General features: G+C 46.0%; 2 protein-coding genes across 3 annotated transcripts in view; one reads left to right on the forward strand and one right to left on the reverse strand.

Annotated features, from left to right (window-relative positions):
• LOC121291659 (hepatocyte cell adhesion molecule-like) overlaps nucleotides 1-16,231 on the forward strand; it is a 65,545-nt gene that overhangs the window by 44,819 nt on the left and 4,495 nt on the right. The window contains exon 10 of one of the 2 annotated variants that reach the window (XM_041213145.1): nucleotides 4,109-4,733. The exons of the other annotated variant lie outside the window; for it this stretch is intronic. Within the exon in view, the coding sequence (XP_041069079.1) occupies nucleotides 4,109-4,183 (75 nt within the window). The 3' untranslated portion in view covers nucleotides 4,184-4,733. Of the gene's footprint in view, nucleotides 1-4,108; nucleotides 4,734-16,231 lie in introns of those variants that run through there. 2 annotated transcript variants of the gene reach the window in all.
• LOC121291660 (HEPACAM family member 2-like) overlaps nucleotides 4,127-16,231 on the reverse strand; it is a 62,923-nt gene continuing 50,818 nt past the window's right edge. The window contains exon 7 of the transcript XR_005946047.1: nucleotides 4,127-4,255. The gene's annotated coding sequence lies outside the window, so the exon portion shown is untranslated. The remainder of the gene's footprint in view (nucleotides 4,256-16,231) is intronic.

The following is a 16,231-nucleotide window of genomic DNA, read 5'->3' on the forward strand; positions in this document are numbered from 1 at the left end:
TGGTTTTAACTCCACTTTTCTGCCTGCTCCCCGTAATGCTGGACCCATTTGTCGATCAAAGATCTAACTCAGCCTTGGCCATATTCAATGACCCAGCCTCCACTGCTCTCCGTGCAAGAAAATTCCAAAGACTAATGAGAAGAAATTTTCTTCACCTTTGTCTAAATTTGGAGACACCTTATATTTAAACTGGTGCCCCCTTGATCTAGATACTCCCGAGAAAGGAAACACCTCCTCAGCATCTATGCTGTCAAGCCCCCTCAGGACCTTTTATGTTTCAATAAGATCACACCTCATTCTTCTAAACTCCAGTGACTATAGATAGGCCCAACCTGCTTAACCTATTCTCATAAACCAGCCCCTTCATCCCAGGAATCAGCTTAGTGGACCATCTCTGAATTGTTTCCAATGCAAGTTATTGCACTGTCCTTCGATTCGAGGTTGACCTCCACTCAGGCTCATGAGTTTCTGACGTGGATCTTCATGTGACTGAACAGGCTGATCCTTGACCTGCAGATCTTTGGGCACAAGGAGCAGGACACTACATGAGGTACTGGGATCCAGAGTGCAGGATTAGCTCCCTTTTCTTTCCTTCTCTCATTAAAGTGTTTGAACTCAAAACATGATACAGCTTGATGAACAAGTTGTCGCCACTTTGAACAATTGGTTGCAAACTCCTCCCAGTCATTAATGTCAACACTGCTGTGTCTCAGGGAGAGCTTCAGAATATCTTTCTAGCGTTTCCTTTGTCCTCCACTGGAAGGTTGGCCATTTGATTGTTGAAAAAACAGGACCTGACGGGGGAGAAACTTTACGGGCATCTGGACACAGTGTCCAGTCCATCGTAGTTGATTTTGCAGGGGTTTTGCCTGAATGTTTGAGGAGCTGGTGTCAAGAAGGACACAAGCATTTGTTCGATGATCCTCCCATTGAATCCGGAGGATACAGCAGAGGCATTGCTGGTGAAACTTTCTAGCGTTCTTCTGTGTCACATTCTTCTGTGTCACCTATACATAGTCCAGGAATCACTGCAATACAGGTGTGCGGTAACATCAACTGCTCTGCACACTAGGACTTCTATTGACTTGTGGAGGTCTTCATTGTCAAACACTTGCTGCTGTGGTTTGTAGAAGCTTGAATTGGCATATCTGCTTTCTTGTTGGGTCTCCTTGTCAATGGTCAATTTTGAGAGAGGTAGCTGCCAAGTTATGGGAAATGCTCAACATATTCCAAAGTTTCTCCTTCAACATATGGGAAATTTGACTGATCAGGTCTGGATTGATACTTAAGTTTTGTTTTGGCAACAATCAAAGACAGGCTGAGTCTCTTGTATGCAGAATCTAAGACATCGAGTGTGGCTTGCAAATCTGGTGTAGAATCGGCAACGAAACTGCAATCAACTGCATACCATAGATCATGAATGTCTTCGGTGGTCAGTTTCGTTTTGGCACTGAGGCAATTGAGGTCAAAGAGTTTTCCATCTAGGAGGTACTCAATACTCACACTAGAGGGAAGCTGATCTTTGATGAGGTGAATGGCCACTGTCAGCCTTGCCTGACGCTGGTCCAGATTTTGAAGATGTCTGTTTGAAGATTGCCCACTCGAGACATTTGTAGTTTTGTCATTGGGAAGCAGTTTCAAGTTTGTGATTAAGTTTCTTAGACACCCACATCTCTGGAGCACAATCTACAGAGCCCTGTGATTTAATTGTGTCAAATGCTTCGGTCAGGTCGGTGCATACATTGAAGAGTTCCTGGTGGTGTTCTTATTTTTCTTGGATTTGTCTGGCAATAAAGACTATGTCAGCGGTTCCTCTGGAAGATCTAAAGCCACACTGTGTCTCTAGGAGGATTTCCTCAGCCATGGAAAGTAGGTGATTCAGGAGAATGCATGTCAGGATTTTCCCTGGGAGGGACGAGAGAAATACCTCAAAAGTTTCTACAGTGTGATTTATCTCCCTTCTTGAAGATAGTTACATTGTCACATTGGGGGCAAGAGAGGTGATGCCTTCACCTGTTCTGCCGTGGAGGGCTTTTTGGACTGCACTTTGTCTGGCACCTCCCTCCCCACCATGGTGGCCCTACCTGGAGCAAGGAGCTCCTGCAACATCATTCAGGGCATTGTCGGAACACAGAAGCCTCTCCGCCACAACAAGGTGGCAATCCACAGAGGCCCAATGCAAGTATATTCCGCCTTATGTAAAGGGATCAAAATTGTACACAGTACACCAGGTGCAGTCCCACCAATGCCCGTACAGTTGTAGCAAGACTTTCCTACCTCTATACTCCATTCCCCCTTTCCCTTCTGCCTCTCTACCTAACACATCACTATTTTTCTGCCTTTCCCTGCTATTTTCCAAGGTTGTGGCTATTCTGACACCTGTCATTGTGTCCTTATTGAACAATAATCCCCTACTGCTCTATCCTTTCTTTGGAAGCCGAGCAAGCATCTATCACCGTTCTTCCTCACTCTCAAAATCTCCAAATCCCTGGTCTATTGGTGAGGCAGCATCAAATCAAGCCTTGCAAGTCTTTCTGTACATACACTTGCTCAGGCTCTGCACTGGGTGGCACCTTGTGCTCCTTGATTTAAGCCTTCATCTCAGTTTCTTTCTCTCCTCCAAAGTCATTGCCTTCGTGTCCTGAACATTTCTCTCCATATCAAAATTCTCCACCCCAATTCCTTAGCCATCCCATCAACCTCATCATCTCCTGAATCTACTAGTGTCTCCTCAATGATCAGAGCATTTCTGACCCTTTCCTTTTGTTCTCCTAACCACTTTTGACCCACCTCCTTCTGTATCTACCCTATGGACAAGCTCTGCCCCCTTAACGGATTTCACAACTGTCCAACCTTTGGCCTCCCATTTGATATATCTCTACAGTTGTTGATTTGCTCATTCCTGTTCTCAATTTCCTCTTCAAAATCTTGTCCCCAGGAAAACTTGCACTGTCTCCTACCTCTGTTGTTATGATGGTACAATGCACATCTTTATTTACCTGAGGCCCACGGGATTACAAGTTTAGATATAGGAGATGCACAACTGTCATAGCCATTCACTGCCTGATAACTGGAATTCCTGCCTGAAATAGTAATGGAAGCAGATTCAATAATAACTTCCATAAGGTCATTGCATCAACACTTGAAAAGGAAAATTTTACTGTATTGTGAGCTAACAGCAGGGGAGTGGGATGAATTGGATGTTTTTATTCATTCACAGGATGTGGGTATCACTGGCGAGGTCAGCATTTATTGCCCATCCGTAATTGCCCTTGAGAAGGTGGTGGTGAGCTGTCTTCTTGAACTGCTGCAGTCCATGTGGTGTAGGTACACACACTGTGCTATAAGGAAGGGAGTTCCAAGATTTTGACCCAGCCGTATATTGAAGGAATGGCGATATATTTCCAAATCTAGATGGTGAGTGACTTGGAGGGGAATTTCCAGGTGGTGGTGTTCCCATCTGTCTGCTGTCCTTGTCATTCACGGTAGTGGTGGTTGTGGGTTTGGAAGGTGCTGTCTAAGGAGCCTTGGTAAATTCCTGCAGTGCATCTTCTAGATGGTACAAACTGCCACTGTGTGGAGGTGGAGGGAGTGAATGTTTGTGGGTGTGGTGCCAATCAAGTGGGCTGCTTTGCCCTTGATGGTGTCAAGCTTTTCGAGTGTTGTAGGAGCTGCACTCATCCAGGCAAGCGGGGAGTATTCCATCACACTCCTGACTTGTGCCTTGTAGATGGTGGGCAGGTTTTCGGGAGTCAGGAGGTGACAAACTCTTTGCATGATTCCTAGCCTCAGACCTGCTCTTGTAGAAAGTTCCACTGTAAAAGTGTTTTCGTTCATACCAAATGTGATTGGCTTCATGAAGATTGCCTTTTGTTTTGCTGGCGAACCCTTACTGAATATAATGTATTATTCAAAAAGAACACTTCAATTTCTATAATAACTTTAAAAAAAAAATCAATGTTTATTTTTTGTTTTATTTTATATAACGTTATATGAATGCTTCTGTATTTTTATTGTCAATATCTGCAAGGCAGCATTTATTATCTATCACCGGTTACGCTGAGATCATGAAGAGTTAATTACTCTTTTTCTCATTATTCATCCTCAGGATATGGGCATGCCTGACAAAGCCAGCATTTGTTCAGGACCCCTAGTTGCCCTTGAGAAGGTGACAGCGAACTGAGTTCTGGAAATGCTGCGGTCTGTCCGGTGAAGGTTCCTCCCACAACATCAAAGTGTGGGAAATTGGTTAGCTCTGCAAAGGAAAACATCACAGCATGTATCATCCTTTCAACTGGCTCAGACGAAACAGCAACAAAGGCAGGGTTGTAATTAAAGGTTTCGTTTGTTAGAACAGCGATTATATGTGGCAAAAATGACACTGTTAAGATTGTATATATCTTTTTAGCCCAACAAAAAAGGGGCTAATTAAGAAACGCTAAATCTCCAGCGAAGGGACAAATCAGTTAAATTCTCCAATGGACTTGTATTTTAATTTTTTAAATAATTTTTGTACATATGTATTGTGACATCAGGGTAGTGAGGGAATTGCATAAAGGGGAAGTTTCTGATCAGCATTTGGATTCGTAAAGACCTAAGATACCAAACTCAGAAATGTGGCACATTTGAATCCTCAATCCAATCACTGGGTGCAGTTGTAAATATGACCTTTTAATGTACATGTTTCAGTACAACTGCCTGTACTGTTTGCTTAATAAACCAACAATATTTGATTTCAATGTTGAGAGCTTGATTGAAAACCTTGCACGAACACACCTACGACCGGACATTGTCCTGGTCCTATTGTGTGCAGACATTGCGATGGGAAACAAGCATGCTCCAATCATCAGGAAACAACCCCTCTTTTTGAATTTATGATGAAAAATATCACTGATGAAACTTCTGAAGGTAGTTGACTTTGGGACGATGCTCTCAGAGACTCCTGCACACAATTAAGTGCCACCCAGGCACTTAACTGGACAGCGGTGGGACTTCTGCCCTAACCGGGAAAGATCCATCCCTGCTGGACAGTCAGAAGTCAGCATCTCTGTTGCAGCTCTATGTTCAGTCTCTTCCCACCTATACTGTACTCCTCTGACGCCCTACATCATATCAACAATTTCCAGTTCCTTGGCCCCAACCGCCTCCTCTTCATCATGGACGTCCAATCCCTCTACACCTCCATCCCCCGCCAGGATGGTCTGGGGGCTCTCCACTTCTTCCTCGAACAGAGACCGAACAATTCCCATCCACCGCTACTCTCCTCTGTCTGGCTGAACTTGTTCTCTCACTGAACAATTTCTCCTTAAACTTGTCTCACCTCCTCCCAATAAAAGGTGTGGCTATGGTACCCGCATGGGCCCAAGTTATGCCTGTCTCTTTAGGGGTATGTGGAACATTCCTTGTTCCAGTCCTACTCAGGTCTCCTCCCACAACTATGTCACCGGTACATCGATGATTCCTTTGGTGTCGCTTCATGCTCTTGTCTGGATCTGGAAAAATTTATTAATGTTGCTTCCAATTTCCACCCCTCCATCAGTTTCACATGGTCCATCACTGACACTTCCCTTCCTTGACCTCTCGGTCTCAATTTCTGGTGATAGACTGTCCATCAATATCCATTACAAGCCTACCGTCTCCCACAGCTTCCTCGACTCCAGCTCCTCACGCCCCGCTTCCTGTAAGTACTCCATCCCATTCTCTCAGTTCCTTCGCCTCCGTCGCATCTGTTCTGATGATACCACTTTCAAAAACAGTTCCTCTGGCATGTCTTTCTTCTTCCTTAACCAAGGTTTTCCACCCACGGTTGTTGACAGGGCCCTCAACCGTGTCTGGCCCATCTCCCGCACATCTGCCCTCACACCTTCCTCTCCCTCCCTTAACCATGATAGGGTCCCCCTTGTCCTCACTTATCACTCCACCAGCTTCCACGTTCAAAGGATCATCCTCCGCCATTTCCGCCAACTCCAGCATGATGCCACTACCAAACACATCTTCCCTTCACCTCCCCACCACCACCCCCCCCCGGCTTTCCACAGGGACCGTTCCCTCTGGGTCACCCTGGTCCACTCCTCCATCACTCCCTAAACCTCAACCCCCTCCCACAGCACCTTCCCATGCAACCGCAGAAGATGCAACACCTGCCCCTTCACTTCTTCTCTCCCCACCGTCCAAGGGCCCGAACACTCTTTCAAATGAAGCAGCATTTCACTTGCACTTCCCTCAATTTAGTCTACTGCATTCGTTGCTCCCAATGCGGTTTCATCTACATTGGAGAGACCAAATGCACACTAGGTGACCGCTTTACAGAACACCTTTGTTCTGTCCACAAGCATTACCCAGACCTCCCTGTCGCTTGCCATTTCAACACTCCACCCTGCTCTCATGCCCACATGTCTGTCCTTGGCTTGCTGCATTGTTCCAGTGAAGCTCAATGCAAACTGGAGGAACAGCACCTCATCTTCCGACTAGGCACTTTACAGCCTTCCGGACTGAATATCAAGTTCAACAATTTTAGATCATGAACTCACTCCTCCGTCCCCACCCCCTTTCCGTTTCTTCCCCCTCCTTTTTGTTTTTTTCCAATAATTTATATAGATTTTTCTTTTCCCACCTATTTCTATTATTTTTAAATGTAGTTCCACCCATTCTTTATCTCTACCTTTTAGCCTTTTTAGTATTCCTTCACCCTCCCATCCCCACTAGGGCTATCTGTACCCTGTCTGTCCTGCTTTCTACCCTTAATTAGCACATTCCTTTAGATAATATCACCACCTTCAACACCTCTTTGTCCTTTTGTCTGTGACATCTTTTGGTTATCTCCACCTATTACTGGCTGCTTGTCCCAACAGCCCCCCCCTCCCCCCTTAAACCAGCTTATATTTCACCCCTTTCCTATTTTTACTTAGTTCTGCTGAAGGGTCATGAGGACTCAAAACGTCAACTGTGCTCTTCTCTGCTGATGCTGCCAGACCTGCTGAGTTTTTCCAGGTATTTCTGTTTCTGTTTTTGCAAAGGTTACCGGGGTTAGATGGGAATGTGGAAATCAAAACACAAGAAGATCAGCCATGATTTTATTGAATGGCAGAGCAGGCTCGAGGGGCCGAATGGTCTACTCCTGTTTCTTTTTCTTATGTTCTTATGTTCACCTCTAGTGTAGAATGTGTCCTTTTGGGGCAGTGTGACAATTTTTGAATCCACAAACCGAGAGTCAGGTGGTGCCGAGGAGCCATCTTTTGCAGCCCATCATTGTCCATTTTAAAAAGAAAAGTCAGTTTCAGAAGATTCCACACTAAGCACAGTTTATGTTCTAAAAATTATTAATTTGACGGATCGTTACTGGGCATGACAAGGATATAAGAAGGAAGAGAGCAATTATAATAAACCTTGATCCCTTAGAAGCAGAGACAGGAGAAATGAATATGGTGAATAAGGAAATGGCAGAGACATTGATCAAATATTTTGTGTCTGTCTACCAGAAATACAGAATAAACTAGGTGCTAAAAGGAGACGAAAGTAAGTAATTAATCTCAGCAGAGAAAAAGTAATTTAAAGTAAAGCATTTAAACGTACAACTCCCCAGGACCTGATGGTCTATGCCCTAGGATTCTAAAAGAGATAATGGATGTGCTGGCAATGATTTTCCAACATTCTCTGGATTCTGGAATGGTACCAGCAGATTAAAAGTTAGTAAATGCCGCAGTGCTTTTCAAGAAAGGAGGAAGAGAGAAAACAGGGAACTGCAGGCCAGTTAGCCGAGCATCGGTCGTTGGGAAAATGCTGGAATCTATTATTAAGAAAGTTTTAACAATGCACCTAGAAAATCATAGTATGATCAGAAGAAATTAACATGGTTTTACAAAAGGTTAATCATGTTTGACTGAGAATGTAACTAGTAGGGTAGATAAAGGGGAACTAGTAAATGTACGTGGATTTCCAAAAGACATTTGACAAGGTGCCATACAAAAGGCTAATAGGCAAGATAAAACCTCATGGAGATAAGGGTATTATCATGGCCGGAGGATTGGTTAATAGATACAAAGCAAAGTGTAGGCATTAATTGGGCATTTTCAAGTGGCAGCCTAGCGGAGTGCAGCAGTGATCAGTGCTGGGGCCTCAGCCATTCACGATCTATATTAATGATTTAGATGAAGAGATGGATAGTGGCGTATCTAGGTTTGCTGATGATACAAAGCTGGGTGGAACTGTCAGCTGTGAGGAGGACACAGAGAGGCTGCAATACGATAGGGACAAGCTGAGCAAGCGGGCAGCAAGCTGGCGAATGGGTTATAACGTGGGGAAGTGTGTGAGGTTATTCACTTCAGTCATAAGAACAGAAAAACAGAATAATTTTTTAAAAGGGTGAAACTTATAAATGTTGCTGTCCAGAGGAACTTGCATGTGCTTGTACAAGGAACATAATTTGTTCTGTTGAAGGGTCATGAGGACTCGAAACGTCAACTTTGTTCTTCTCCGCCGATACTGCCAGACCTGCTGAGTTTTTCCAGGTATTTCTGTTTTTGTTTTTGACACAATTTAGCATGCAGGTACAGCAAGCAGGAAGGCAAATGGCATGTTCAGCCTTTATTGCAAGAAGATTGGAGTACAGGAACACACCAGGACTTGATAGCCAAGGAAGGTGTGTTCATAACATGGCCAAACAATTTGAGTATCAATCTGCAGACCTTTCCAACATACACCAAGAGCAATAAGAGTGGGCGAGATTCCTGGTCAGCCATGCGCTGGAAACAAAATGGAGCCTCTACCAACACTAACTGTAGCTTGAGCCTACAACGTGCATATAAAAGTGTATGTTGCAACAGTAACTCATGCTCCTTGAGGGGGGGAGACGGTTGGCTCAGTTCACTAAATGGCCGGCATGGATCAGATTAATGACAACAGCGTGGTGGGGGGGAGGGGGGGGTTGGAGTTCCATCCACGTTCTGGCTGGGGTGGATTCAGGACCTGCCTCCTTGCCCCTACCTGTGGTGGAGATCGCAGCGCTATGGATTGGTCCTGCCCTCAGGCAGAGAATCAAGAAGAAGATGCTGACATTGGCGACAGTATAGTAGGGGTTCACTAGATTGGTCCCTGGGATGAGAGGGTCCCCTCATCATGAGAGGTTGAGTAGATTGTGCCTATACTCTCTGGAGTTTAGAAGAATGAGAGGTGATATCAATGAAACATACACGATTTTGAAGGGACTTGACAAGGGCAACACCTAGAGATTGTTCCTCCTGACTGGGGATTCTCAATCACAGGAGCACAGTTTCAGGATCAGGGGGTGATCAGTTAAGACTGAGATGAGAAGAAATTTCTTCACTCAAAGGGTTGCGGATCTTTCAAATTCTCAACTCCAGAGGCTTGTGGATGCTCCGTTATATTTAAGGAATATATTCAAGCCTAAGGTAGGCAGATTTAGGTCTCTCAGTGGATACAGGAAGCGTGTGGGGGTAGTGGACTTGAAGCCGAAGATCAGCCATGATAGTATTGAATGGCGGAGCAGGCTCGATGAGCTGTATGGTTTACTCCTGCTCCAATTTCTTATGTTCTACATGTGGCACCCTATCAAATGCCTTTTGCAAATTCATGTACGCCACATTCACAGGTTCCCCTTTACCCACCTTGCTTGTTACTTCCTCAAAGAACTTCAATAAATTATACAGACATGATGTCCCTTTCCCAAAAACCGTGATGACTCTGCCTGATATTATGATTTTCTAAATGTCCTGCTGGTTCTGAATCAGGAACCAGGCCTTGTAATGGTAACTTGGATGAGATATAAAGAGGAACCACTTTACTCAAAGAGCTGTTTCCAGTTTGAGAAAGCAGGAACACAAGAACACAGGAACACAAAGCGGCAAGAATTAGGAGCAGGAGTAGGCCAGCTCGGCCCTCCAGTCTGCTCCGCCATTCAATAAGGTCACGCCTGATCTGATTGAGGCCTCAACTCCACATCCTTGTCTGCCCCCCATAACCCTTAACTCTCTTGTTCAAAAATCTAACTCAGCCTTGAATATATCCAATGACCCAGCCACCACTGCTCTTTGGGGAAGAGAATTCCACATACCAACAACCCTCTGAGAGAAAAACTTTCTCCTTATCTCAGTCTTAAATGGGAGACCCCTAATTTTTAAACTGTGTCCCCTAATTCTAGACTTCCCGGCAAGGGGAAACATCCTATCAGGATCTGCCCTGTGAACTTCCCTTAGGATCTTTTACATTTCAATAAAATCACCTCTTTCTTCGAAATTCCAATGGGTACAGGCTGAACTTGCTCAACCTTCCTCATAAGCTAACCCCTTCATCCCAGGAATCAGTTGCATGAATCTTCTCTGCACTGCTTCTAATGCAATTATATCCTTTCTTAAGGAGACCAAAACTGTATACTATACTCCAGGTCTGATCTCACTAAGACCCTGTACAGCTGTAGCAACAATTCCCTACTTTTATACTTGATCCCCCTCATAATAAACACCAAAATCCCATTTGCCTTCCAAATCACTTGCTGTACCTGCTTACTAACTTTTTAGTGATTCACGTAGCAGGACACTGTCTGTATAATAGACTTCTGCGGCCTCTCTCCATCTAAATAATGTGTTGATTTTTTTTATTTTTCTTGCCAACGTAGACTAGTTCACATTTTCCCACATTATACTCCAGCCACTAATTTTTTGCCCACTCACTTAACCTATAAAAATCCCATTGTAAGCTCTGGCCCCGACACCATGAGCTCTTATTTTGTATAGTAACCTATGATGTTGGCACCCTATCAAATGCCTTTTGCAAATTCATGTACACCACATTCACAGGTTCCCCTTTACCCACCTTGCTTGTTACTTCCTCAAACGACTTCAATAAATTATACAGACATGATGTCCCTTTCCCAAAAACAATGTTGACTCTGCCTGATCGTATTATGATTTTCTAAATGTCTTACAGTTACCTCCTTAATAATGGATTCTAATGTTTTCCCTGTGACAGATGTTAGGATAACTGGCCTGTAGTTTCCTGCTTTCTAGCTCCCCCCTTTCTTGAATGGAGGTGTTAATTTGCGATTTTCCAATCTGCTGGGACCATTCCAAAAATCTAAGGAATTTTGGAAGATCACAACCAATGCATCTACAATCTCTGCAGCCACTTCTTTTAAGGCCCTAAGATGTATATCATCAGGTCCAGGGCACATGTCCTCTCCACAGAATAAAAAAAGAACCCTACATTTATTGGAGTACCCACATCAGCGATTAATGTTTACAGAGAGTAGGAAGTGATGTTAATATAGTGATTTCAAGTCACTGCAGAAAGATGATTAACATTTGCAACTACATTGATGTCCTACATTGTTCGACTTGTTTCAAATGCTGGGCACTTCATACAAGATATATTCCTTGTGCTTGGTAACTGTCAAAAGACATTACTATGTCCAAATGGGTGATCATATTTTGTTGGTGTGCCATCACACTGATGTTCAGTAATCACCCAATCCACCCAACATCCCCTCAGAAATCGGTCTGTACACAGGACTACATTTAACTCAGTATTATGTTGCATGTTACTCTGTCACGAGTTCAGTTGTGCTGCACTTCCTACTTTCCCAATCTGTTAGAGAAACGGATTATTATCGAGAATGTGTTACGCCTACTGCTGTTCCAGTTACTCACTTTGGCACAACGTGCAAAGCCCAGGAAAATATCCCCCATGAAATTGTGCAGTGTGGTTTATTTACTTTCACTTTACCACATGGAGTCAGCAAACCATAAATCAGTTCTATTGTTGTTGACATGTTCAGAATTGTATAAGCTATAGAATGCTCACCACATCTAAGGAAGTGAATTTGTGGCATTCATATGAATGGCATGGCAAATATTTATTAATGGGATGTGGGCACCATTGGCTAGGCCAGCATTTATTACCCTTGATCAGGAGGAATTATTTTTTAAAGAGTCTGGATTCACATGTAGGCCAGACCAGGTAAGGACAGCAGATTTCCTTCCCTAAAGTACATTAGTGAATGAGACAGATTTTTACAACAATTGACAATGGTTTCATGGTCATCATTGGACTTTTATTGAATTCATTTTTCACCATCTGCTATGGTGGGATTTGAGCCTGATTCTCCAGGGCATTACCCTGGGTTCTCTGGAATACCAGTCCAGTAACAATACTGATATGCCACTGCCTCCCCCATGAACAAAGTATGGGATGTTTTATGTGATATACTGTCTGTGTTCAAGGTTGGGGGGTTGGATGGTGTTCAGCATGTTTGACAGGATGGGGAATTGGGTGTAATGTGGGGAGTTGGATAGGATAGAATGGGCAGAATTATTATAGGGAGGTTTTGGCATGTGTGGGAAGTTAAATGCCCAAAAAGTGACATTGGGTGGAGCGAATGGCTTACCCCATGACAACGTTGGTGCTGCAGGTGCATTGAATTGGGCAGGAAGGCGGGGACTCCACCACCTCAACCCCAATAAAGTCCATAGTGGGAAGGCCTGGGGACAGCCTTCTCACCCAGCTGCCAATTGAGGCCTGTAAGTGGGCAATGAATGCCCACATAAAGGCCTTATTCCCCCACCACTGGTACTAACTCAGTGGCAGGTGGGAGACTTGCTATGCTGAGTGCAAACAGCAATAAGGGCCAGTGATAGGTGGATGCCAAGAAGAGACTGCCAAAGATGTCATAGACAAAAGGACAATGGGGTGTTGATGCATCTTGGTTCCCAGGGGGCCCCTTGTTCAAAGGCACATATCGCCTGATTGAAAGGCCCAACATTGGGAGGGAAGGGGGTGGAGGGCTGCTGAAAACCATCCCTTGTCCTTGCTACCAATCCCTTTGCCCCCTTCCACATGACACCAACCCTATGATCTCCTCCCTTCGCCACTTACCTGAGGCCAAGAAGCCAAGGATCCAACGATGATCCTCGGTCTCGGGTGGTTGTTGTACCAGCAGCTGCCATTGTTTCCCCATGTGGCGCTTCCATTCAATAAAGGTAGAAGCAAAATACTCTGGATGCTGGAAATCTAGAGCAAAAACAAAAATACCTGGAAAAACTCAGCAGGTCTGACAGCATCTGCGGAGAGGGATACGGATGATGTTTCACATAATTGTTACGGTGCAGAAGTACGAGGGGGAAGCAGAAGAAATGCCTCGTGTCACTCCAACCACCAAGGGCCCCAGGGAGAACAACAAGACAAAGGAGGACACAGAGAGAGACAAGGTGGAGGAAAAGATTGGGGCAACAGACGGCCAACCCTGAACTGTCCCCTGAACCTCCCACTCCTCAGGAGAGTGAATCAACGGAGGACGAGGAGGCAGCAGTGGGAAAGCAGCAGGGGGATTGGCAGCTGGTGAAGAGAGCCAAAAGGAAGAAGGGGCTAAGAAGAAACCAAGCCACTTCCCAGACGACAGGCAAGAGGCGTCTCCTATCTGACATGGATAACAAAAGCAGCAGCTATTCGGACGAAGAAGGGCCAGGGCGGTGCCAACAGAAGAAGCAGCAAAACGCTAGGGAGTTGGAGGATGAGACACCTGAGCTCCAGAACATTGGAGACAATGAAGAGACCAGCGCACCCCAACTTTGCCCACAACCCGAAGAGGCCAGTGTACTACAACCCCAGGAATCTGGGAACACTGAGGCGCTCAGCGCCCCCCAACTCCAGAAAGCCGGGAGCAGCAACGCCCCAGAGGGGGAGAGGATTGGAGAAGCTTCTCCAACAGAGAACATTTCAAAACCCGCTCTCTGCATGGACCCCCAGATGCCACCCGAGCAGAACACCGCCAATGGGGAGGTTCAGGACGCTTTCCTCAGCCCATCCAAAGTGAAGCAATTTGAGCACACTACAGGCATGAAGGAGCAGACCAAAGGTCTGGAACTCTCAGAGACAACAGGTTTGGTAAGCGACTAACTGCTTTAAAATGGGTGTAAAGATTGTATCCATAAATGTGCGTAGCATTAAATCTACTACGCGATGTGTTGCGACCTTGGATTACCTTGCCAAGGTCAAAGCTGACCTGCTGTTTCTGCAGGGGTGTGTTATACCGCACCTCAGCTCCTACAGGCAATGGTCACGATGGTGGTCCCATGGGCCATCGATCTGGTCGGGAGGAAACGACTCTCGTTCCTCCGGCTTGGGGATTCTGCTGCGGGGAGGCAGCTTCACCATCTCCCAGGTTAAGGAGGTGGTGGGCGGGCACCTCCTCTTGGCAGACGTAATGTACAAAAATGCTCCACTCCGGTTAATTAAAGTCTACGCCCTGTCACAAGGGGCTGAGCGGCTGGAGGTTTTTCAGCAGCTCCCACTGCTGCTGGTGACCTCCAGGCCGGTCATTCTGGGCGGTGGCTTCAACTGCATCATCGATGCGTCTGGACGATCCGGCAGGGCCGACAGCAGATTGGACGCTACGTCCAGATCCCTGATGGAAACAGTAAAGGACGCCAAGTTGCATGACATCTTCAGCAACCCTGCAGACGGAGCGCAGCGTAGATAAACTTGGTCGCGGCCTGACGGGTCTGTCTGTTCCAGGATAGATTTCCTGTTTGTGTCCCGTGCATTCGCAGTCAGATCCACCGACATCAAGCCGGTGTTCTTCTCTGACCACTGCCTCCTACTGGCTGACTGCCACTTAGAGGAAGATCAGAGGGTTGGCAGGGGGGCATGGAAGCTAAACGTGCAACTGCTGACCCCAGAGAACATTGAGGAGCTCAAAAGGGATTACAAAGGTTGGAGAACAGTGAAACCCCTCCTTGAGTCCCTGACACTCTGGTGGGAAGCAATCAAGGGAAACATTAAGAGGTTTTTCATCCCCAAAGGCACCCAGAAAGCTAGAAAGGAACAGAGGGAAATGCCCTGACTCCAGAAAAACATGCAGAACCTGCTCTGGCTGCAGTCGATGGGGGTCGATGTCAAGGAGGAACTTCAAGAGGTGAAGAGCCAGCAAGCCTCGCTCTTTGCATCGGAGGCCTCCAAGATCATCTTCTGGTCCAGAGTCCGCTCCATGGAGCAGGATGAGAAGTGCTCATGTTTCTTCTTCCAAAAGGTGCAGAGAGAGAGCTCTGTGATCAGCAGCCTGAAGGAAGAAGGCAGCTCAGTAAAGGCATCGCAGTCTGACATTTTAAGGATCAGCAAATCCTTTTATGCTGGATTGTATGACGTGAAGCCCACTGCCAGCACGGCCTCCCAGTCCTTCCTGTCCTCTATCACGGAGGTCTTAGACGACAGTACATGGGAGAGCCTGGACAAACCGCTAACTCCTGATGAACTGATTAAGGCTCTTGAGTCCTTTGAGAAGAATAAGATTCCCGGAAGCGACGGCTTGCTGGCGGAGTTCTGTTCGGCTCTGTGGGATTGAATCAGCCAAGACCTGCTAGAAGTGTATCAGAGTATGCTCCTGGCCGGCAGTATGTCAGAATCCATGAGGAAAGGCATTATCACCCTCATCTACCCAGCACAAGGGGGGGGAAAGGAGGAAATTAGAAATTGGCGACCCATTTCACTGTTGAATGAGGACTATAAGATTCTGTTCAAGGTCATCACCAATCGGGTCAAATCTGCTCTGGAATTGGTGATCCACCCTGACCAGACCTGCGCTGTGCCGGGCAGTAAGATTTCTGACAGACTCATGCTGCTCAGGGATACGATTACCTATGTACAGGACAGGGGTGTGGATACCTGCCTCATCAGCCTGGATCAGGAGAAGGCCTTTGACAGAATATCACACACCTTCATGGTGGATGTGCTCTCCAAAATGGGGTTTGTGGAGGGAATTCGCAATTGGATCCAACTGCTCTACACTAACATCAGTAGCGCCGTCTCAATCAATGGGTGGGAATCAGAAAGCTTTCCAATTAAATTTGGAGTCAGGCAGGGCTGCCCTCTCTCCCCTGTTCTGTTTGTGTGTTACATAGAACCCTTTGCTGAGTCCATCAGGAAGGATCTGGGCATAAGAGGAGTGATGATCCCAGGTAGTGGAGGCACTCAGATCAAAGCCTCCCTGTACATGGATGACGTCGCTGTCTTCTGCTTGGATCCACTGTCGGTGCGCAGGCTGATCCACATCTGTGACCAGTTTGAACTGGCCTCGGGAGCCAAGGTAAATCGTGGGAAGAGCGAGGCCATGTTCTTTGGGAACTGGGCTGACTGATCCTTTGTCCCCTTCACTGTCAGGGCTGACGGCCTGAAGGTGCTGGGGATATGGTTCGGAGGGACCAGGGCACGCGTTAGAAACTGGAAG

The sequence above is a fragment of the Carcharodon carcharias genome, chromosome 19 (assembly GCF_017639515.1).
Source record: "Carcharodon carcharias isolate sCarCar2 chromosome 19, sCarCar2.pri, whole genome shotgun sequence".
Taxonomy (NCBI): domain Eukaryota; kingdom Metazoa; phylum Chordata; class Chondrichthyes; order Lamniformes; family Lamnidae; genus Carcharodon; species Carcharodon carcharias.